This window comes from Balaenoptera musculus, chromosome 8 (assembly GCF_009873245.2).
Source record: "Balaenoptera musculus isolate JJ_BM4_2016_0621 chromosome 8, mBalMus1.pri.v3, whole genome shotgun sequence".
NCBI lineage: Eukaryota > Metazoa > Chordata > Mammalia > Artiodactyla > Balaenopteridae > Balaenoptera > Balaenoptera musculus.
The window spans coordinates 32574055-32598487 of record NC_045792.1 but is presented as its reverse complement, the minus strand read 5'-3'; the positions used below and the strand labels follow the sequence as shown (position 1 = coordinate 32598487).

The following is a 24433-nucleotide window of genomic DNA, read 5'->3' as shown; positions in this document are numbered from 1 at the left end:
TGTGAAGGAGGAAAGGTTTCCACACACTAGGAAGCCCCTTCATGGGCGGAGACTGCGGGTGGCAGAGGGGGTAAGCTTCGGAGCCACGGAGGAGAACGCAGCAATAGGGGTGTGGAGGGCAAAGCGGAGAGATTCCCGCACAGAGACTTGGCACTGAGCAGCACTCACCAGCCCGAGAGGCTTGTCTGCTCACCCTCTGGGGCAGGCGGGGGCTGGGATCTGAGGCTCGGGCTTCGGTCGGATCCCAGGGAGAGGACTGGGGATGGCTGCGTGAACACAGCCTGAAGGGGGCTAGTGCGCCATGGCTAGCCAGGAGGGAGCCCGGGGAAAAATTCTGGACCTGCCGGAGAGGCAAGAGACTTTTTCTTCCCTCTTTGTTTCCTGGTGCACGAGGAGAGGGGATTAAGAGCGCTGCTTAAAGGAGCTCCAGAGACGGGCGCGAGCCACGGGTATCAGCGCAGACCCCAGAGACAGGCATGAAACGCTAAGGCTGCTGCTGCCACCACCAAGAAGCCTGTGTGCAAGCACAGGTCACTCTCTACACCGCCCCTCCCGGGAGCCTGTGCAGCCCGCCACTGCCAGGGTCCAGTGATCCAGGGACAACTTCCCCAGGAGAACGCATGGCGTGCCTCAGGCTGGTGCAACGTCACGCTGGCCTCTGCCGCTGCAGGCTCACCCCGCATTTGTACCCCTACTTCCCCCTGGCCTGAGTGAGCCAGAGGCCCTGAATCAGCTGCTCCTTTAGCCCCGTCCTGTCTGAGTGAAGAACAGACACCCGCAGGTGACCTACATGCAGAGGTGGGTCCAAATCCAAAGCTGAACCCCAGGAGCTGTGCGAACAAAGAAGAGAAAAGGAAATTTCTCCCAGCAGCCTCAGAAGAAGCAGATTAAAGCTCCACAAACAACTTGATGTACCTGCATCTGTGGAATATCTGAATAGACAACGAATCATCCCAAACTAAGGAGGTGGACTTTGGGGGCAGGATATATATATTTTTTCCCTTTTTCTCTTTTTGTGAGTGTGTATGTGTATGCTTCTGTGTGTGATTTTGTCTGTATAGCTTTGCTTTTACCATTTGTCCTAGGGTTCTGTCCATCCGTTTTTGTTTTTCTTTTTGTTTTTTACTTTTTAAATTTTTTTCTTAATAATTATTTTTTATTTTAATAACTTAATTTTACTTTATTTTATTGTATTTTATTTTATCTTCTTTCTTTCTTTCTTTTGTTCTTTCTATTTTTCTCCCTTTTATTTTGAGCTGTGAGGAATGAATGGCTCTTGGTGCTCCAGACAGGGGTCAGGGCTGTGCCTCTGAGGTGGGAGAGCCAACATCAGGACACTGGTCCACAAGAGACCTCCCAGCTCCACGTAATATCAAAGGGTGAAAATCTCCCAGAGATCTCCATCTCAACGCCAAGACCCAGCTTCACTCAACGACCAGCAAGCTACAGTGCTGGATACCCTATGCCAAACAACTAGCAAGACAGGAACACAACCCCATCCATTAGCAGAGAGGCTGCCTAAAATCATAATAAGGCCACAGACACCTCAAAACACACCACCAGACATGGACCTGCCCACCAGAAAGACAAGTTCCAGCCTCATCCACCAGAACACAGGCACTAGTCCCCTCCACCAGGAGGCCTACACAACACACTGAACCAACCTTAGCCACTGGGGACAGACACCAAAAACAACAGGAACTACTAACCTGCAGCCTGTGAAAAGGAGACCCCAGACACAGTAAGTTAAGCAAAATGAGAAGACAGAAGAACACACAGCAGAAGAAGAGGCAAGGTAAAAACCCACGAGACCTAACAAATGAAGAGGAAATAGGCAGTCTACCTGAAAAACAATTCAGAATAATGATAGTAAAGATGATCCAAAATCTTGGAAGTAGAATAGAGAATATACAAGAAAGGTTTAACAAGGACATAGAAGAACTAAGAGCAAACAAACAATAATGAACAGCACAATAAATGAAATTAAAAATTCTCTAGAAGGAATCAATAGCAGAATAACTGAGGCAGAAGAACGGATAAGTGACCTGGAAGATAAAATAGTGGAAATAACTACTGCAGAGCAGAATAAACAAAAAAGAATGAAAAGAATTGAGGACAGTCTCAGAGACTTCTGGGACAACATTAAACGCACCAACATTCAAATTATAGGGGTCCCAGAAGAAGAAGAGAAAAAGAAAGGGACTGAGAAAATATTTAAAGAGATTATAGTTGAAAACTTCCCTAATATGGGAAAGGAAATAGTTACTCAAGTCAGGGAAGCACAGAGAGTCCCATACAGGATAAATCCAAGGAGAAACACGCCAAGACACATATTAATCAAACTATTAAAAATTAAATACAAAGAAAAAATATTAAAAGCAGCAAGGGAAAAACAACAAATAACACACAAGGGAATCCCCATAACGTTAACAGCTGATCCTTCAGCAGAAACTCTGCAAGCCAGAAGGCAGTGGCAGGATATATTTAAAGTGTTGACGGAGAAAAACCTACAACCAAGATTACTCTACCCAGCAAGGATCTCATTCAGATTTGATGGAGAAATTAAAACCTTTACAGACAAGCAAAAGCTAAGACAATTCAGCACCACCAAACCAGCTTTACAACAAATGCTAAAGGAACTTCTCTAGGCAGGAAACACAAGAGAAGGAAAAAAGCTACAATAACAAACCCAAAACAAATAAGAAAATGATAATAGGAACATAAATATCGATAATTACCTTAAATGTAAATGGATTAAATGCTCCAACCAAAAGACATAGACTGGCTGAATGGATACAAAAACAAGACCCATATATATGCTGTGTACAAGAGACCAACCTCAGACCTAGGGACACATATAGACTGAAAGTGAGGGGATGGCAAAAGATATTCCATGCAAATGGAAATCAAAAGAAAGCTGGAGTAGCAATTCTCATCTCAGACAAAATAGACTTTAAAATAAAGCCTATTACAAGAGACAAAGAAGGACACTACATAGTGATCAAGGGATCAATCCAAGAAGAAGATATAACAATTGTAAATATTTATGCACCCAACATAAGAGCACCTCAATACATAAGGCAAATACTAACAGCCATAAAAGGGGAAATTGACAGTAACACAATCATAGTAGGGGACTAACACCCCACTTTCACCAATGGACAGATCATCCAAAGTGAAAATAAATAAGGAAACACAAGCTGTAAATGATACATTAGACAAGATGGAATTAATTTATATTTACAGGACATTCCATCCAAAAAAACAGAATAAATTTTCTTCTCAGGTGCTCATGGCACATTCTCCAGGTCAGGTCATATCCTGGGTCACAAATCAAGCCTCAGTAAATATAAGAAAACTGAAATTGTATCAAGTGTCTTTTCTGACCACAATGCTATGAGGCTAGATGTCAATTACAGGAAAAAATCTGTAAAAAATACAAACACACAGAGGCTAATCAATACACTACTAAATAACCAAGAGATCACTGAAGAAATCAAAGAGGAAATCAAAAAATACCTAGAAACAAATGACAATGAAAACACGATGACCCAAAACCTATAGGATGCAGCAAAAGCAGTTCTAAGAGGGAAGTTTATAGCAATACAATCCTACCTTAAGAAACAAGAAACATCTCAAATAAACAACCTAACCTTACACCTAAAGCAATTAGAGAAAGAAGAAAAAAAAAAACCCCAAAAGTTAGCAGAAGGAAAGAAATCATAAAGATAAGATCAGAAATACATGAAAAAGAAATGAAGGAAATGATAACAAAGATCAATAAAGCTAAAACCTGGTTCTATGAGAAGATAAACAAAATTGATAAACCATTAGCCAGACTCATCAAGAAAAAAAAAAGGGAGAAGACTCAAATCAATAGAATTAGAAATGAAAAAGAAGTAACAACTGACACTGCAGAAATACAAAGGATCATGAGAGATGACTACAAGCAACTCTACGCCAATAAAATGGACAACCTGGAAGAAATGGACAAATTCTTAGAAATGCACAACCTTCTGAGACTGAACCAGGAAGAAATAGAAAATATGAACAGACCAATCAAAAACACTGAAATTGAAACTGTGATTAAAATCTTCCAACAAAAAAAAGCCCAGGACCAGATGGCTTCACAGGCAAATTCTATCAAACATTTAGAGAAGAGCTAACACCTATCCTTCTCAAACTCTTCCAAAATATAGCAGACTGAGGAACACTCCCAAACTCATTCTACGAGGCCACCATCACCCTGATACCAAAACCAGACAAAGATGTCACAAAGAAAGAAAACTACAGGCCAATATCACTGATGACCATAGATGCAAAAATCCTCAACAAAATACTAGCAAACAGAATTCAAGAGCAGAATAAAGGATCATACACCATGATCAAGTGGGGCTTATCCCAGGAATGCAAGGATTTTTCAATATACGCAAATCAATCAATATGATACACCATATTAACAAATTGAAGGAGAAAATCCATATGATCATCTCCATCAATGCAGAGAAAGCTTTCAATAAAATTCAACACCCATTTATGATAAATATCCTGCAGAAAGTAGGCATAGAGGGAAATTTCCTCAACATAATAAAGGCCATATATGACAAACCCACAGCAAACATCATCCTCAATGGTGAAAAACTGAAATCATTTCCACGAAGATCAGGAACAAGACAAGGTTGCCCACTCTCACCACTATTATTCAACATAGTTTTGGAAGTTTTAGCAACAGCAATCAGAGAAGAAAAGGAAATAAAAGGAAACCAAAACGGAAAAGAAGAAATAAAGCTGTCACTGTTTGCAGATGACATGATACTACACATAGAGAATCCTATAGATGCTACCAGAAAACTACTAGAGCTAATCAATGAATTTGGTAAAGTAGCAGGATACAAAGTTAATGCACAGAAATCTCTGGCATTCCTATACACTAATGATGAAAAATCTGAAAGTGAAATTAAGAAAACACTCCCATTTACCACTGCAACAAAAAGAATAAAATATCTAGGAATAAACCTACCTAAGGAGACAAAAGAGCTGTATGCAGAAAAGTATAAGACACTGATGAAAGAAATTAAAGATGATACGAATAGATGGAGAGATATACCATGTTCTTGGATTGGAAGAATCAACATTGTGAAAATGACTCTATTACCCAAAGCAAACTACAGATTCAATGCAATCCTTATCAAACTACCACTGGCATTTTTCACAGAACTAGAACAAAATATTTCACAATTTGTATGGAAACGAAAAGACCTCGAATAGCCAAAGCAATCTTGAGAAAGAAAAATGGAGCTGGAGGAATCAGGCTCCCTGACTTCAGACTATACTACAAAGCTACAGTAATCAAGACAGTATGGTACTGACACAAAAACAGAAATATAGATCAATGGAACAGGATAGGAAGCCCAGAGATAAACCTACACACATGTGGTCACCTTATCTTTGATAAAGGAGGCAAGAATATACACTGGAGAAAAGACAGCCTCTTCAATAAGTGGTGCTGGGAAAACTGGACAGCTACATGTAAAAGTATGAAATTAGAACACTCCCTAACACCATACACAAAAATAAACTCAAAATGGATTAAAGACCTAAATGTAAGACCAGACACTACCAAACTCTTAGAGGAAAACATAGGCAGAAGACTCTATGCCATAAATCACAGCAGATCCTTTTTGACCCACCTCCTAGAGAAATGGAAATAAAAACAAAAATAAACAAATGGGACCTAATGAAACTTAAAAGCTTTTGCACAGCAAAGGAAACCATAAACAAGACAAAAAGACAATCTTCAGAATGGGAGAAAATATTTTCAAATGAAGCAACTGACAAAGGATTAATCTCCAAAATTTACAAGCAGCTCATGCAGTTCAATATCAAAAAAACAAACAACCCAATCCAAAAATGGTCAGAAGACCTAAATAGACATTTCTCCAAAGAAGATATACAGATTGCCAACAAACACATGAAAGAATGCTCAACATCATTAATCACTACAGAAATGCAAATCAAAACTACAGTGAGGTATCCCCTCACACCAGTCAGAATGGCCCTCATCAAAAAATCTACAAATGATAAATGCTGGACAGGGTGTGGAGAAAAGAGAACCCTCTTGCACTGTTGGTGGGAATGTAAATTGATACAGCCACTATGGAGAGCAGTATGGAGGTTCCTTCAAAAACTAAAAATAGAACTACCATATGACCCAGCAGTCCCACTACTGGGCATATACCCTGAGAAAACCATAATTCAAAAAGATTCATGTACCAAAATGTTCATTGCATCTCTATTTACAATAGCCAGGACATGGAAGCAACCTAAGTGTCCATCAACAGATGAATGGATAAAGAAGGTGTGGCACATATATACAATAGAATATTACTCAGCCATAAAAAGAAACAAAATTGAGTTATTTGTAGTGAGGTGGATGGACCTAGTGTCTGTCATACAGAGTGAAGTAAGTCAGAAAGAGAAAAACAAATGCCATATGCTAACACATATATATGGAATCTAAGGAATAAATTTAAAAAGTCATGAAGAACCTAGGGGCAAGATGGGAATAAAGACACAGACCTACTAGAGAATGGACTTGAGGATATGGGGAATGGGAAGGGTAAGCTGTTACAAAGTGAGAGAGTCTCATGGACACTACCAAACATAAAATAGATAGCTAGTGGAGAGCAGCCGCGTAGCACCAGGAGATCAGCTCGGTGCTTTGTGACCACCTAGAGGGGTGGGATAGGGAGGGTGGGAGGGAGGGAGACACAAGAGGGAAGAGATATGGGAACATATGTATATGTATAACTGATTCACTTTCTTATAAAACAGAAACTAACACGCCATTGTGAAGCAGTTATATTCCAATAAAGATGTTAAAAAAATTAAAACAAATAAAACAGAGAAGAGGTTATTCTCAGTATTTTCAAACTACCTTATGTATTAGCTATGCAAGTATAACTAGTGATTTGTGTGTGCTTCTTTTATTTCTTTTTTCTTTTTAAATACTGAGTGGTCTATTTGGAACTAGGCAGTTATGAAACTGAATATCTGTATCTCATGTGTATAGCTCCAGGTAGAGCTGAAACAGTAAGTTCTAATAGGTACATATTTTTTTTTTCCTCCAAAGATTTGTCTTGGAATACAATAGATATGTGTAACCTTTTGATTGTTTATTGACCTCTGTGACAAAAGAGTCTGAAATAAACATCTAGTACCAAAAAAGTAAAAAAAAATAAAATAAAAAAAATTCTATATTAACTTAATAAACATTTTCATCTCATATCCAGTTCCATGTTTCTGTCCCTCCATCCCAGCACAGGCTTGACTCAAGGGTTACGATTTGTCTTTTCTTTCTTCTTTCTACTTCCTCCCTGACCTTCCAACTGCTATTCTGGTCACTTCCCAGGTCAGAAAAGAAGAAAATGAAAAATGACTTCACGTGTTGCAATTTGTTGTTCTCACGTAAATGTTGAGTGCTCCAGGAGATGGCATTTGTCCACATTCTGCTTCTTTCTTTCTCAGGGTACATTGGGTTCTTAAGAGACTATCCTATCTCCTAGCAGGCAGCTTTATTGTCTGTGATACCAACAGGCTTATTCAAACCTACCTTCCACAGTGTCTGCTTTGCCCATGATAATCCTTTCGCATTTCTGACCTGCCAAACTCTAGAAATGCCATATGTTCTCAAGAACTATTTTGGTCTCTGCTCTAGTAGCATAGTGCAGGACTGAGCCATCCTACAAAATTCTGAAGCTCAACAGCATCCAGCCAGGATGTGAGAGGTAAGCATCTGTACTCTCCTCATCAGCTGTTTTGCTTCTCTTGTCACTTAGCTTGAGGGGGAAAAGATACTCTCACTTTGCTCCTAGCGACAGCTGGGGTTGGAGGGATATGCCACAGCACATCCATCTGCTAAGCTGACAGCCTTCTTCCAAAACACTGCTTGTGCAGTGTTATATATATATATATATATATATATATATATATATATATATATATATATATATATATATATATATATATATCTTATATATATGGCTGGAGGTGGGTAATGGGAAAGGGTCATGAAATTGGTTTTCTCTATTTCCTAGTAGTTCTGTGGTTTTGTCTAGCCAACCTCACTTTAGCATCTGAAGTTACATGTGTCTCATCCCAAGTCCAGAAAAGACTCATTAAACTTCCTACTACAGTTTCTTTCCCTGTACATTACCTTCCTACTTCTGAAAGGATCTTGCTTTGTTCATATTTGTATATTCACATTTCTTGTCCATGATAATTACTTAGGAAACGTCACTGAGTTCAAAAGTTATGGAAAGAACACAATAAAATACTATTACAAGATGGGGCTGAATTAGTTTTCCCAGGGGCATGTGGGTTGGCCTTGTAAATGGCATTTAATGGAGCTTTGAAGGCCAGACCAAATGAGACTCAGGCAGAATTATTTATAGGGGCAATTAAAAAATCTGCATACTATTGTCAGGCACTGGTGTGTGCAGAGAAAAGGCATAAAGCTGTGGGGTTTTTAAAGGTCTTTCTAGTCTACGTTTCTAAAAAAATATATGATGTAAAAAACGTAAAGCAGTCAACTGAAATAATTGGGAAACTCTAAAAGAAAATACTATTAAATGAACATTATAGCTTTCTTCAACCCAATGAGTAATTTAATTATATTAAATAAAAGAAATTGTTCTTAGTAACATTAAGAGCAGACAAAAAGCATAGCAAGCAACAGACCTCTAAGACCAAATCTCAATAATTAGGAAAAAAGAAGGTAATAATATGGCTCATACAGCAGACAGTATTTTAAATCATGAAACCACTTTGGTCCAGGAAAGTCTTTTCTGCAAAATATATTCAGGAAATATAGCTCCAGTTTCAGAGACACTTTTTAAACAGAGATGGTAACTTTAACAAATGCCTTTCTAAATGAAACATGGTTAATTGTTATGCATGCCCCTTTCTGATTAATAGCAAGATGAGGGAAGAGCAGTAGAAGACTTGAGCATGAAAGACAAAAGGGTAATGAGAGGTTATCAATCCAGGAGTAAATGTGAGACATTCAAGTTAAACTTCTCCCATCTTCCTAGTCCCTATAATGCCGTATACCAGTCATAAATCATGAACCATGTTCCAAGCCCTATACTAAGCCCTTGCCTTTCTTTATAGCATTTAATTCTCACATCAACCCTCTAAAGCAAGCAGGTTTATCCCCATCTTACAGATGAAAAGCAGAATAAGAGAGTTAAAAACTTGTACAAGGTTACCTAATAAGTAAGTGGCAGAGCTGGAATTCTAATCTTAAACCAAAGGTGATGACTCCCAAGTTATCTTCCTCCCACCCCTCCCTACTTCCTCTTGCCTTTTTCTTTCTCTTCATTTTACCACACGTTCCAACAAATCTTGCTCAAAGATTATTATGCCTATCCTCTGCTTCTACTTCCTTGTGGAATAAAGTTCAGAGAAAATGAGTGAAGAGAAACACATTTTATTGTCTACACGTACCTCCTGTGGTCCTGACTATTGCTATTTATGAGAAGGTTCATAAATCAGAGAAATCTTACATTCTCTGAAATATCCTGGCAACGAAAGTTGTAAATCAAAACTGATATATTGCCTAGATTTTCAAATTAAAACAAACTGAGCCAAAACTGAAAGCACAATTCCCATGGTACTATCGAAACCGTATTATCCAGATTTCCAAAAGAACAGTCTTATTTCACGATCACATGTGCATAGATTCCTACTGAACTTAGTGTTTATCATAGAAGACAACTACTTTTTCTTTTTGAAATCATTTTCTTTTTGAAGTAGATAATAACATTAGGTAATAGTTATAAATTACAGTTCCAGGCACTGTGATACATAATCATGAAAACCTTAAAAAGTAGGTACTATTATTATCTCCGTGAGACAACTAAAGGACAAAGTGGTTAGGAAATATTTTCAACCCATCAGCTAGAATGGTAGAACTGAGATTCAAGCCCAGATCTTTCTCAGTCCCAGGAGAACAGTTTTACCACTTACACATATCACCTTATCTACCCTATTGATAGGAATAACAGCATTATCTGAACTCTTTAGGAAACACCACTGGTGTTTTTTTTAATTTTGGAAGCTCTTTATCTCTTTTTATAAAGTGAGCTTAGATGATAATCAGTTAACTGAAATATTTGTATGTTACATACTTCAATTCAGGTAGGAATTTTTTTTTTTAATTTCTCTCCTGACTCCCACCTTCACTATATTATCAACCTCCATTCCCTCCTTCCATTCTTTTGCACTTTTCTGCCCAAACCAGTTGCTGGATTTGCTCCTAAATTATGTGACCTCTCCCAGGTCTCTAGTAAAGCTATATTATTTAATGAGCCATGTAAACATCTACTGTAATAGATTTGGAAATGTTTCTGGGAAAAAAAGAGAGATTGGTAAACGATTTCATCCTGTATTCTTTTGTTTAGTTGAATGCTAATTAAAGCATGTTTTTAGTGTAATTGACTTTGTTCAGACTATTACACTTAGAAAGAGTTCTTTGAGACTCAAGCTTAAATTCATGCACGCTTAAACTAAGGTAGTACACTATATTTTAGTCACTCTGAACATTTACAACCAAATGTATAAGATAAAAAGGGACAAAAGTCTACATTTCAACATGTCAGATAAGGCACTAAAACAGCAAGACATTTATAGATTGTTGGAAAAGTATTAATCACGTTATTCATTCATGGAAGACTAATGTTCAAAAAGAAATTCTGGAGAATCAGAGTTTAACTCATTAACCGTGCATGTAAACTTGATTCTCTAAGCTAATAAGCTCATGACATTTATCAGTAGCCAACGGAGGGAGAAAAGCATCTAGCTGCTTAATTCTAAATCAGATTTTCAATAATCATATTGAAAATAAATTTGGTTTTAGGTAAATATGTATTTCTCTGAACTCAATGAAAGCATTTATTACATGTTTGATTATATTAATTTTATGCTTCTAAAAAGAATTATAGAACTTTTATAATAGAAGGGCTCTGAACGATTAAATCAAATCTCTACATATCATGAATATGTTGTTTTATAAATAAAAGGATATAATTAAAATCAGTGTTGACTGCAGAGATAATAACTGTGAAAAGGAAACCAATGAGCATGAGTTCCACTGATCATCTGCATGTAATTAGGAAATTTAAGCCAATTAGAATTCGAGTACCCAATTCAAACATTGTGATCCTGACAGCAAAACACAATGCTTGAGTTGCATCTATTAAAGCCTTAGGTTTTCTTTTTTGTTTGTTCGTTTTTCCAGTTTTATTGAGATATAATTGACATATAATACTGTATTAGTTTAAGGTGAACAACATAATGATTTGATATATTTATATACTGCAAAATGATTACCATAAGTTTAGTTAACATCCATCACCTCACGCAAGCACATTTTCTTCCTTGTGATGAGAACTTTTAACATCTTCTCTCTTAGCAACGTTCAAGTATACGGTAACAGTATTGTTATCTATAGTCACCATGTTGTATATTATATCCCTAGAACTTATTTATCTTATATCTGGAATTTCGTACCTTTTGACCACATTTCCCCATTTCCCCCACCCTTCATTCCCACCTCTGGCAATCACCAATCTGTTCTCTGTTCCTACCAGTTCCATATTTTTAGATTCCACATATAAGTCAGATCATAAAGGGTTTGTCTTTCCCTGTCCAGCTTATTTCACTTAGTATAAGGACCCTGATGTCCATCCATGTTGTCTCAAATGGCAGGGTTCCCTTCTTTGTATGGCTGAATAGTATTCCATTGTATAATACACCACATTTTCTTTATCCATTCGTTGATCCATAGACATTTAGGTTATTTCCACGTCTTTAAAGCCTTGAGTTTTCTGTTAGTATTTCCTATTATATCTAGTAAGCCTTTCTTAAAAAAGAACAGTTGGTGCTTATACACATATACTATTAAAACTCAATGAACTATAGTGCCTCTTTTGTGTCATTTATTATACATTAAAATTGGATGATCTTCTTTATTTACATTATTTTATTTTATCTTTATTTACATTTATTTATTTTATCTTCTTAAAAGAAATTAGTAGCAGTAGGAAGACTTCAAAGACTAATTTCAAATGATAAAAGAAAGAATCTAGGTCATTTGTGGATAATTTGATATGGAAGTAACCCACACAGAAACAAATTAAATTTTGCTTTCTTGGTTCATCAAAGTGGAAATTTTCACCACAATTTTCATTAGTTTCTTTTTATTTTTTTTACTCACAAAGTTAAAAGTTTTGGAAACCCTAAATATGCTTTTTAAAAAATAAAAACATTAATAGACTATGGAACGATACTACCAAAGCTCCAGAAGAAAGATTTGGCCTCAAATCATCACTTGTATTTCATTCTACTCATACGTCTTTAATGATCTTCAAGAGAGGGGTGCTCACAAGATAGCCTATAGCCTACTCTGCAACCCTAAGCTAGAGGTTCCAAGCATCCTCTTTTTAGATGATGTTTGAGGGCTGAATAAAATAGAAAAGGATGCTCAGTGCCTAGTCCTTCCACAAAATCCATGATCATAGGGAGGGTATCTTCAAAGAAAAATCTTCAAAATCCTACATTTAGGGTATAAACTAGCAATTCCAATGTAATAGATGAAGTAGGTGGTTGTGGTAGATACTACTTGTAATATTATTTACCTGTTAATTATTGTCAGTGATGAATGTGAAGCATATGTGTGTGTGCGTACCTTTTTATATTTTACAAACAAATGGTACTAAGAGAAACCATAGTGGCACCATATCAACAAATTAACTTGCTTCTACTATTTATCTGACTATCATTGATGGTCACAATATTCAGAACTCTGAGAATAGCCACTGAGGGTATATTTGGAAATGTGTAGCCCTACCCTTTTACACATACAGTTAAACCAGTTTCCTCCTGTGTGCTTTACTCAGACCATACACCAGAAAATGAATTTAGAATTACTACTCTATAAGAGTGGTTTTGAGACATGGTGTCAAGACAGACTGATATGTCATACATTGTTACATGTAGCGATAACTTATGACTACTAGTAAAAAACTCAAGTTAAATCATCTGTCTGCTCTTCATATAAATTAGGACATATTCACTGTTATTGCTCTAATACCATCATTCTTCTTAGTTGAATTCCTTTTGATTTCTTGATTGAGAGACAAAGGGGTATCCAATTCCATGTAATTCTGAGGTAATTCATGAGCGTGAACTCCACATATGAATAATCCTTAATGTGTATGTAACTGTGAAAAAATAAAGATTGGTAGCTGCTTCTGTATATATCCTTCTACATGTGCATGAGCACGACAAGAACTCATGTTCACGGAGAAAAGTGTCAAGGAAATGAAATTTGGACCTGGTGAATAAAGATCATCTATTTAAATGGAGGCAATGCTGGTGTTCTCTCCCACCTCCGTGGTCCAAGAAAAATTGTTTATTTTTCCCTTTCTAGTAGCATATAAATTCTGCATCAGTTTTTCCAGTATATAAAATGCTGTGTGAATATCTACCAGTAATTAGCAGCCTTCCACTCCAAGTAGGTAATAAATGGGAGTGAATCTATTGTTTATGAGTATATCAATTTTTTTAAAAAAAACTATATGCTGGGATATAAAGGCAACGCTGAAGTGTAAAATTGCTAATGCAGGCTCATAGCCTGGAAAATGATTTATTTTAATAGTTTTCTTCATTTAACAGTTCTTCATTTGAAAATACTCCCTTTCAACTACATATTTTGTGGTTTGGTGCCGTGAAGGGGAAATTTATTCCTTTGACATATTTATTATTTTAATAGTTTTGCATTTGAAAAAGCTTCACCAGGTATCTATATATTTTGCAGTTTGCAGAGAGGTTCATTCCTGACAGTTTTTTTTACATGTTTATTCATTTAAATAGGTTCACTCCATGGAACTGTTGCTAAGATTTCTTTAAACTGGAGCCACCTGGGAGTTCTAGTAAAGCAGTAAGGCTAATGTCAACCTGTGGACTTTCCAGGGGCTTTGCAAGCCCTGAAATCACAGAAGATTCACATCCTTAGGAAGAAGAAAACTTGTAGGATGAAATTTAACTAACAATTAGCAGATGTCCTTGACTATAGTGTTAATTATGATTTGGACCTTAGTAACCACAGAGCATTTATACAAGCGAACTAGTTTGGGGATGCAGTATGTGGCCATGAAAAATATATATCAAACTCCCCCACATAGATTTGAAAGCAAGGTACTTGTCACAAACATTTTGTTTAATATTGAATAAGACCACTTTGACTTCCAAACACATTTTGATTTGTTTATTTGGGGATGTTATCCAACCAGAGTAGAGTTATGATGCATTCTTGGTGTAAGGACACTTAAATTGTACATCTACGTATTGTCCTCACTCTTGGCCCATTTTTAACAACAGTTCCAAAGACGACACCCACCAATGTAAGTGGAAGAAGTGGAAGAAGGCACGAGTTAGTCATCGCCTGGGAGGTAAGAAAGCCTACTCAGATGTCAGAACTTGTTGATTCCTTAAATTAAAAAGTTACACATAGAGTATCAGTATTTGGTATAGAGTAACTGAGTAACTTCTGTTTAAAGGAGGTTAAGAAACACTTTGAGCATGCATTACTCACATGAATATTTCCAACATGAACTTTTCTCATTTTCATACCAAGTCTAAAGTGTGCCATCCTGTCATATAGGCTGTCTCAGAATACAGTTTGAATGATTAAAACACATTCTCTCACAAATTGCTTCAGATGTTTATTTGGCTTAGTTTGATATTTATTTACTTCACAACTGAATAGCACCCTTGACATTTTTGGAGGCTAAAACTATTGAGGTTTTTCTGGAGTAGTGACTGGGTTAGCTCATTTATCCCGTACAACTATCCTATTAGTGGGGATAATTTTCCTTGTTTTACAAATTATGAAACTGATGCACAGTTTGAGTACTTTCCTGAGAAGCAGTAGAATTGGGACTTTGATTACAAAACCCTTATTCTTTTGTGTCCCTCACTGTATGACCTCCAAAATTCCTTCTGTCAAAGGAAAGGAACAGGGGAGAAAGAGTGTGAGAGGTACATTTATTTTCCATAAAGCCACTTTCCTTCTTTGATGTTAACTTTATTATCAAATATAGCTATGTAGCTAACAGAACAATGTGTTAGAATATGGAGATGGAAATGCCTATTGGAGAAAACTGAACCAATCCCTGACAATCTCTAAGAACAATGATAGAATGTACAGAAACATACAGAAAAACTCCTTTCCCCAGTAAGAAATCTTCCATGAGCACATCCTCTGACCTGTTCTTCTGTTCATATGCCTCTTCTTCAATAAAACTTTATGCCTTGCTTTTGATTTCTGCAGAGGTATTAACTTCCCAATACCTGACCTTCACTGAGATCAAACCTCTCTAAACAGAATTGCCTTCCCTGCCAGTTTTATGTCTTAGTCAGCTGGGGCTGCTATAACAAAAATGCTGTAGACTGGGTGGCTTATAAACAACAGAAATTTAATTCTCACATTTCTGGAGGCTGGAAGTCTAGTTCTGGAAGGCCTTGGTGGATTCAGATCTGGCAAGGGCCTGCTTCCTGGTTCATAGAACACAATTTCTCACTATGTCCTCACGTGGCAGAGAGGCAAGACAGATCTCTAGATTCTGTATTACAAGGGCAATAATCTGATTCAAGATTACTCCACGCTCATAGCCAAGTCACCTACCAAAAGTCCATCTCCTAATACCATCACATTGTGTTAGGAATTCATCACATGAATTGTGGGGGAGGAAGGGGTATAAACATTTAGTCTATAGTACTTTGATATAATAGGCTTTGTCTCTTTTCCTCCACTCAATACATAGGTTTTCCTCAAATCAAAATTCAAAATAAGAAAATGTAGCAAATGTTTATTGTGTATCTATTTGTCAAACATTGCGCTAGGCAATGTCTGGTAACTGCTCCACTGACTAACTAGTTAATCACAATTACTATTTTCTGTGGTGTGCAATTGCTGCTCATTTAACAAATTTAAATGTAAGCCATGGAGTACAAGTCTCCTGAAAAAATTCTGTATTCTAATTTTTTCATATGTTAGTAAAGCACAACAGTAATTGAGAAAAACCCTAGAAGAAAGGTCTTACATTAATTTCACCGAGATTTTCTGTGCAAAGTCCTCTGCAGAGCATTACCAGTGGCAAGATTTTCCTGACCACCAGACGGTATGACAGTTTTCCCCAACATATTACATTCTAGTGTGGAATCCAAGGACCTTTGTTTCATACATATGACTAATTGGAGCAAATCTGTTTCACTTCAAGAGTTTTCAATATTCCTGATACTTTTCTTAAATACCAACTGATACCATTTAATTTTTTAATCTTTTTTTTAAATTTTTTAATCTTATACTTTTAAAGCCTTTTAAATTTCCAGTGACTGCCAAGCTATTGTTCTATGTTGTCTTCCAATGTAATATAAAGATTGGAGAGTCTCTATTGCTCTAGTTATCTGTAATTTTTAAAAATTTAAAGATTGGAAAGAGTGGGGGTTTTGATCAATTATTTTCCTGATATTTAATTTCATTTTTCTTCTCTAGCCAGTATCGGAAGAGTTTCAGAATGGGGAAGGCTTTGGCTATATTGTGGCTTTCCGACCCAATGGAACACGTGGCTGGAAGGAAAAAATGGTGACATCTTCTGAAGCTTCAAAATTCATTTATCGAGATGAAAGTGTCCCTCCTCTTACTCCCTTTGAAGTGAAGGTTGGCGTTTATAACAATAAAGGAGATGGACCTTTCAGTCAAATTGTGGTCATATGTTCAGCTGAAGGAGGTCAGTTTTTTTTATGCTTATTATTTTCATTTAACATATTAATATTTTATTTTGGTACATGAATGTGACACTACTGTAATATATTAGATAATACAGGTACACCAAAGGGGAAAATAAAACTTACCCACAGTCTCACTACACTCTTTAGATATATTTTTCCAAAATTTTTTCCAAATAATTCAATAATTAATTCCAAATAATTTCAATTTTTATTGAAAAAAATTGATCATTCCATATACTTTGCTTTATGTTCTTCACTCCCTGATGATGTATGGCAAATATCTTTCCATGACAATAACAATATTAGTAATGCCTGTAGAATATTCTCTGGATGAATGGACATTTAACCATTCTTCTCTGTTTCGCAATTTAGATCATTTTCTATTTTAACCTTATTCTAATTTAAATTTAGAAATTTAGATAATTTCTATTTAAATTGAAATTTTTAACTTATGTGAAATAAATTTAAATAAAGACTCCAAGAACTATTCATTACTAACCTCATACACAAAACAGCGGACTGATACAGAAGTATCAGACAGGATTTTTTGTTTGAAGCTTTTCACACATGGTATCATTAAATCCTCACAACAATCTTGTCTAATAGGCATTATTATCCCCATTGTAGAGAAAGAGAAATTGAAGTTCAGAAAAGTTAAGGAACTTGTTTAAAAAAGTTAAATAGTTTCTAATTGAGAATTAAACTCAGTCCTTTCAATCATTAAATCCTTGCTTTGTCTATAGCAAGCTGCCTTCATACGTATAACCTCATTTAATTCTCAGTTAAAACTACTAGGTAGGCAGGACCTAGGCAGGAAACCCATTTTACAGATCAGTAAACTGTAAGTCTGTGACTTATTCATGGTTACAGTCAACAGGTGGTAGTGCTAGAGGGCAAACTCAGCTTCCTACATCAAAATTCTTGGTTCTTTCAAGTTTTAATACAAAAATGCATTTTCTGAGTGAGAGAAAGCTTGATAGAGTTAACTCCCTAAAGTTAGCTTTTCTGCACAGTCCTTCTTCAATTCAAGTACACAATTTCAATTGGCCCTGCAAGTAAATAAAATGTCTTACAGTCCCTAAACCTGACAGAAGACTGAGCTAATGTTCCACCAAAGGCAGCACACATTTGACCTTCCAAATAATTATTGTTTTCTCATAAACTGACACTTTTGCTTCCTTTGTGCCCACATTTGTGACTTGAATAGCTTAAGAGAATTACCAATCTTTTTGGTACGGGGAATTCATGGCAGGGGAAATAAGTAAGGTCATTTGAATACTGAAGCACAAAGGTAGTGTCTGATTTATGTAAGATGTAGTTTTTCAGCACTAGCTGCCTTGTATTTTATGACTTAGAGCCAAATTTTGAAGCAGAAGTAGAAAGTTTTTCCTAGTATAAGAATGAACAGGAAAGTGAAGAATCAAGTAAAAATAAGGAATCGTAGGTGTTCTGATGAGATATTCACGCACTTAGCATCTCAAGTTTCTGATGTTTTTTCAGATACTATAGCCAGTCTCCACATTACTTATATTAACTCTTGCAATCAAATATGAGGTAGGAGTCTCAAGCTGTAATCTATTTTGCAGGAAACTGAGACTCAGAGAGGCTAAGTAACATGTTCAAATCAACCCAGTAAATAACAAAAGTTGTAAGTAACTGTAGTAAGTGACAGGGCTGGGATTTGAACACAGGTCTGTATGACTCCAAAGCTAATGCTTTTAATCACTACCCTATACCTTCTCATCAGGAGTGTCTTTAACAATAATTTTTCGTTATTGTATTATGCTATATATATAATAATAATATTTTACATCATTTGTTACTCTGATATCTGTTTTGAAGTACATGTTTTATTCAGGAAGTGCATATTCTTGTGGTTTTAATTTATTTAAACTAACTATAAAGCACACGGTCCCAAATGTCACGTGAGATGAATTGGAGAGGTGTGTACATGCTTCGTATGGTAACACCAGTGTTGCCTTTAAGAAATCCAGATTTGTACGTTCCTTGTCAACCTTTGCTTTAAAATTAAATTACAGCAGCCACCATGGGTTGTTTATACTGTGTTTTCTTAAACCTGAAATGGCTTGCCTTTAGAGATTTCTCTTTCCAGCTAGATAGGAAGTATGCATATTTTCTTTCAAAGACACTGAGGTTTTTGCTGTAACATATTTCATAGTAACACTTCACTTACTTTGGTGGACTGAAATATGAAAGATACCAGGCAAATTAAATCTGAATAGAGGGAGGAGCTTCAAGATGGCGGAGGAGTGAAACGTGGAGATTGCCTTCCTCCTCACAAATGCATCAGAATTACATCTACAAGTGGAACAACTCCTACCGAACACCTATTGAATGCTGGCAGAAGATCTCAGACCTCCCAAAGGCAAGAAACTCCCACGTAACTGGGTAGGGCAAAAGAAAAAAGAAAAAAACAAAGACAAAAGAATAGGGATGGGACCTGCACCTCTGGGAGGGAGCTGTGAAGGAGGAAAAGTTTCCACACAATAGGAAGCCCCTTCACTGGTGGGGACGGGGGGAGGGAATCTGCAGAGCCACAGAGGAGAGCACAGCAATAGGGGTGCAGAGGGCAAAGCAGAGAGATTCCCACATAAAGGATCAGTGTTGACTGGCACTCACCAGCCCAAGAGACTTCTCTGCTCACTCGCTGGCCGAGTCAGGTGGGGGCTGGGCACTGAGGCTTGGGCTTCGGAGGTCAGATCCCAGGGAGAGGACTGGGGTTGGCTGCGTGAACACAGCCTGAAGGGGGCTAGTGCACCACAGCTAGCCAGGAGGGAGTCCGGGAAAATGTCTGGACCTGCCTAAGAGGCAACAAGACCATTGTTTCAGGGTGCACAAGCAGAGGGGATTCAGAGCACCACCTGCCTAAACGAGCTCCAGAGACGGGCGTGAGCCGCGGCTATCAGCACGGACCCCAGAGACGGGCATGAAACACTAAGGCTGCTGCTGCCACCACCAAGAAGCCTGTGTGCAAGCACAGGTCACTATCCACACATCCCCTCCTGGGAGCCAGTGCAGCCCACTGCTGCCAGGGTCCCGTGATCCAGGGACAACTTCCCCGGGAGAACACATGGCACACCTCACGCTGTTGCAACGTCATGCCGCCCTCTGCCTCCACAGCCTCGCCCTGCATTCCATACCCCTCCCTCCCCCAGCCTGAGTGAGCCAGAGCCCCCTAATCAGCTGCAACTTTAACCCTGTCCTGTCTGAGCAAAGAAGAGATGGCCTCAGGTGACCTACACGCAGAGGTGGAACCAAATCCAAAGCTGAACCCTGGGAGCTGTGCGAACAAAGAAGAGAAAGGGAAATCTCTCCCAGAAGCCTCAGGAGCAGCGGATTAAATCTCCACAATCAACTTAATGTACCCTGCATCTCTGGAATACCTGAATAAACAAAGAATTATCTCAAAATTGAGGCAGTAGACTTTGGGAACCACCACATATATATATATATATTTTTTTTTCCTTTTTCTCTTTTTGTGAGTGTGTATGTGTATGCTTCTGTGTGTGATTTTGTCTGTATAGCTTTGCTTTTACCATCAGTCCTAGGGTTCTGTCTCTTCATTTTTTTGTTTTGTTTTGTTTTCCATTTAGTATAGTTTTTAGCACTTGTTATCATTGGTGGATTTGTTTTCTTGGTTTGGTGGCTCTCTTCTTTCTTCCTTTCTTTTTTTATTACTTTCTAAATTTCCTTTTATTTTTAATAATTTTTTTTTTTTTTTTAGTAACTTTATTTTATTTTTTTTTTTCATTCTTTCTTTTTTTTTCTGAGCCGTGTGGCTGACAAGGTCTTGGTGCTCCTGCCAGGTATCAGGCCTATGCCTCTGAAGTGGGAGAGATGAGTTAAGAGCATTGGTCCACCAGTGAGCTCCAGGATCCACGTAATATAAAACACCCAAAAATCTCCCAGAGATCTCTATCTCAACACTAAGACCCAGCTCCACTCAACAACTACCAAGCTACAGTCCTGGACACCCTATGCCAAACAACAAGCAAGACAGGAACACGACCCCACCCATTAGCAGAGAGGTGGCCTAAAATCATAATAAGGTCACAGACAACCCAAAACATACCACCGGATGCAGTCCTGCCCACCAGAAAGACAATATCCAGCCTCAGCTACCAGAACACAGGCACTAGGCCCCTCCACCAGGAAGCCTACACAACCCACTTAACCAACCTTAGCCACTGGGGACAGATGGCAAGAACAACAGGAACTACGAACCTGCAGCCTGCGAAAAGGAGACCCCAAACACAGTAAGTTAAGCAAAATGAGAAGACAGAGAAACACACAGCAGATGAAGGAGCAAGGTAAAAACCCACCAGACCAACCAAATGAAGAGGACATAGGCAGTCTACCTGAAAAAGAATTCAGAATAATGATAGTAAAGATGATCCAAAGTCTTGGAAATAGAAAGGAGAAAATACAAGAAACAATTAACAAGGACCAAGAAGAGCTAAAGAGCAAACAGACAATGATGAACAACACAATAAATGAAATTAAAAATTCTCTAGAAGGAATCAATAGCAGAATAACTGAGGCAGAAGAACGGATAAGTGACCTGGAAGATAAAATAGTGAAAATAACTACTGCAGAGCAGAATAAACAAAAAAGAATGAAAAGAATTGAGCACAGTCTCAGAGACCTCTGGAACAGGATTAAATGCACCAACATTCGAATTATAGGGGTCCCAAAAGAAGAAGAGAAAAAGAAAGGGACTGAGAAAATATTTGAAGAGATTATAGTTGAAAACTTCCCTAATATGAGAAAGGAAAGGGTCAATCAAGACCAGGAAGTACAGAGAGTCCCATACAGGATAAATCCAAGGAGAAACATGCCAAGACACATACTAATCAAACTATAAAACATTAAATACAAAGAAAAATTTTAAAAGCAGCAAGGATAAAAAACCCAAATAACATACAGGGGAATCCGCATAAGGTTAACAGCTGATCTTTCAGCAGAAACTCTGCAAAGCAGAAGGGAGTGGCAGGACATATTTAAAGAGATGAAAGGGAAAAACCTACAACCAAGATTACACAGCAAGGATCTCATTCAGATTCGATGGAGAAATTAAAACCTTTACAGACAAGAAAAAGCTAAGAGAATTCAGCGTCACCAAACCAGCTTTACAACAAATGCTAAAGGAACTTCTCTAGGCAGGAAACAGAAGAGAAGGAAAAGACCTACGATAAAAACCCAAAACAATTAAGAAAATGATAATAGGAACATACATATCGATAACTACCTTAAAAGTAAATGGATTGAATGCTGCAACCAAAAGAAATACACTGTCTGAATGGTTACAGAAACAAGACCTGTATTATATGCTGTCTACAATAGACCCGCTTCAGACCTAGGGACACATACAGACTGAAAGTGACGGGATGGAAAAAGATATTACATACAAATGGAAATCAAAAGAAAGCTGGAGTAGCAATTCTCATCTCAGACAAAATAGACTTTAAAATAAAGCCTATTACAAGAGACAAAGAAGGACACAACATAATGATCAAGGGATCAATCCAAGAAGAAGATATAACAATTGTAAATATTTATGCACCCAACATAAGAGCACCTCAATACATAAGGCAAATGCTAACAGCCATAAAAGGGGAAATCAACAGTAACACAAGCAAAGTAGGGGACTATAGCACCCCACTTTCACCAATGGACAGATCATCCAAAATGAATAAGGAACACAAGCTTTAAATGATATATTAAACAAGATGGAATTAATTTATAATTATAGAACATTCCATCCAAAAAAACAGAATACACTTTCTTCTCAAGTGCTCATGGCACATTCTCCAGGTCAGATCATATCCTGGGTCACAAATCAAGCCTTGGTAAATATAAGAAAATTGAAATTGTATCAAGTATCTTTTCTGACAACAATGCTATGAGACTAGATGTCAATTACAGGAAAAAATCTTTAAAAAATACAAACACACAGAAGCTAATCAATACACTACTAAATAACCAAGAGATCACTGAAGAAATCAAAGAGGAAATCAAAAAATACCTAGAAACAAAGGAAAATGAAGACACAATGACCCAAAACCTATGGGATGCGGCAAAAGCAGTTCTCAGAAGGAAGTTTAGAGCAATAGAATCCTACACCAAGAAACAAGAAATATCTCAAATAAACAACTGAACCTTATACCTAAAGCAATTAGAGAAAGAAGAACAAGCAAACCCCAAAGTTAGCAAAAGGAAAGAAATCATAAAGATCAGATCAGAAATAAATGAAAAAGAAATGAAGGAAACAATAGCAAAAATCAATAAAAGTAAAAGCTTGTTCTTTGAGAAGATAAACAAAATTGATAAACCATTAGCCAGACTCATCAAGAAAAAAAGGGAGAAGACAAATCAATAGAATTCGAAATTAAAAAGGAGAAGTAACAGCTGACACTGCAGAAATACAAAGGATCATGAGAGATTACTACAAGCAACTATATGCCAATAAAATAGACAACATAGAAGAAATGGACAAATTCTTAGAAAAGCACAACCTTCCAAGACTGAACCAGGAAGAAACAGAAAATATAAACAGACCAATCAAAAGCACGTAAATTGAGACTGTGTTTAAAAATCTTCCAAAAAACAAAAACCCAGGACCAGATGGCTTCACAGGCGAATTCTATGGAACAATTAAAGAAGAACTAACACCTATTCTTCTCAAACTCTTCCAAGATATACCAGACTGAGGAACACTCCCAAACTCATTCTACAAAGCCACCATCACTCTGACACCAAAACCAGACAAAGATGTCACAAAGAAAGAAAACTACAGGCCAATATCAATGATGAACATGGAGGCAAAAATCCTCAACAAAACACTAGCAAACAGAGTCCAACATCACATTAAAAATCACACACCATGATCAAGTGGGGTTTATCCCAGGAATGCAAGGATTCTTCAGTATACACAAATCAATCAATGTGATACACCATATTAACAAATTGAAGGATAAAAACCATATGATCATCTCAATAGATACAGAAAAACTTCTGACAAAATTCAACACCCACTTATGATAAAACCCTCCAGAAAATAGGCATAGAGGGAACTTACCTCAAAATAATAAAGGCCATATATGACAAACTCACAGCCAACATCATTCTCAATGGTGAAAAACTGAAAACATTTCCACTAAGATCAGGAACAAGACAAGGTTGTCCACTCTCACCACTATTATTCAACATAGTTTAGGATATTTTAGCCACAGAAATCTGAGAAGAAAAAGAAATCAAAGGAATACAAATCAGAAAAGAAAGTAAAGCTGTCACTGTTTGCAGATGACATGATACTATACATAGAGAATCCTAAAGATGCTACCAGAAAACTTCTAGAGCTAATCAATGAATTTGGTAAGGTAGCAGGAAACAAAATTAATGCACAGAAATCTCTTGCATTCCTATACACCAACGAAGAAAAATCTGAAAGAGAAATTAAGGAAACACTCCCATTTGCCATTGCAACAAAAAGAATAAAATACCTAGGAAAAAACCTACCTAGGGAGACAAAAGACCTGTATGCAGAAAACTGTAAGAC

General features: G+C 37.2%; 1 protein-coding gene across 1 annotated transcript in view; it reads left to right on the top strand.

Annotated features, from left to right (window-relative positions):
* CNTN5 (contactin 5) overlaps window positions 1-24433 on the top strand; it is a 1373994-nt gene that overhangs the window by 1304184 nt on the left and 45377 nt on the right. The window contains exons 19-20 of the mRNA XM_036862636.1: window positions 14443-14513; window positions 16619-16853. Of these exons, the coding sequence (XP_036718531.1) occupies window positions 14443-14513; window positions 16619-16853 (306 nt within the window). The remainder of the gene's footprint in view (window positions 1-14442; window positions 14514-16618; window positions 16854-24433) is intronic.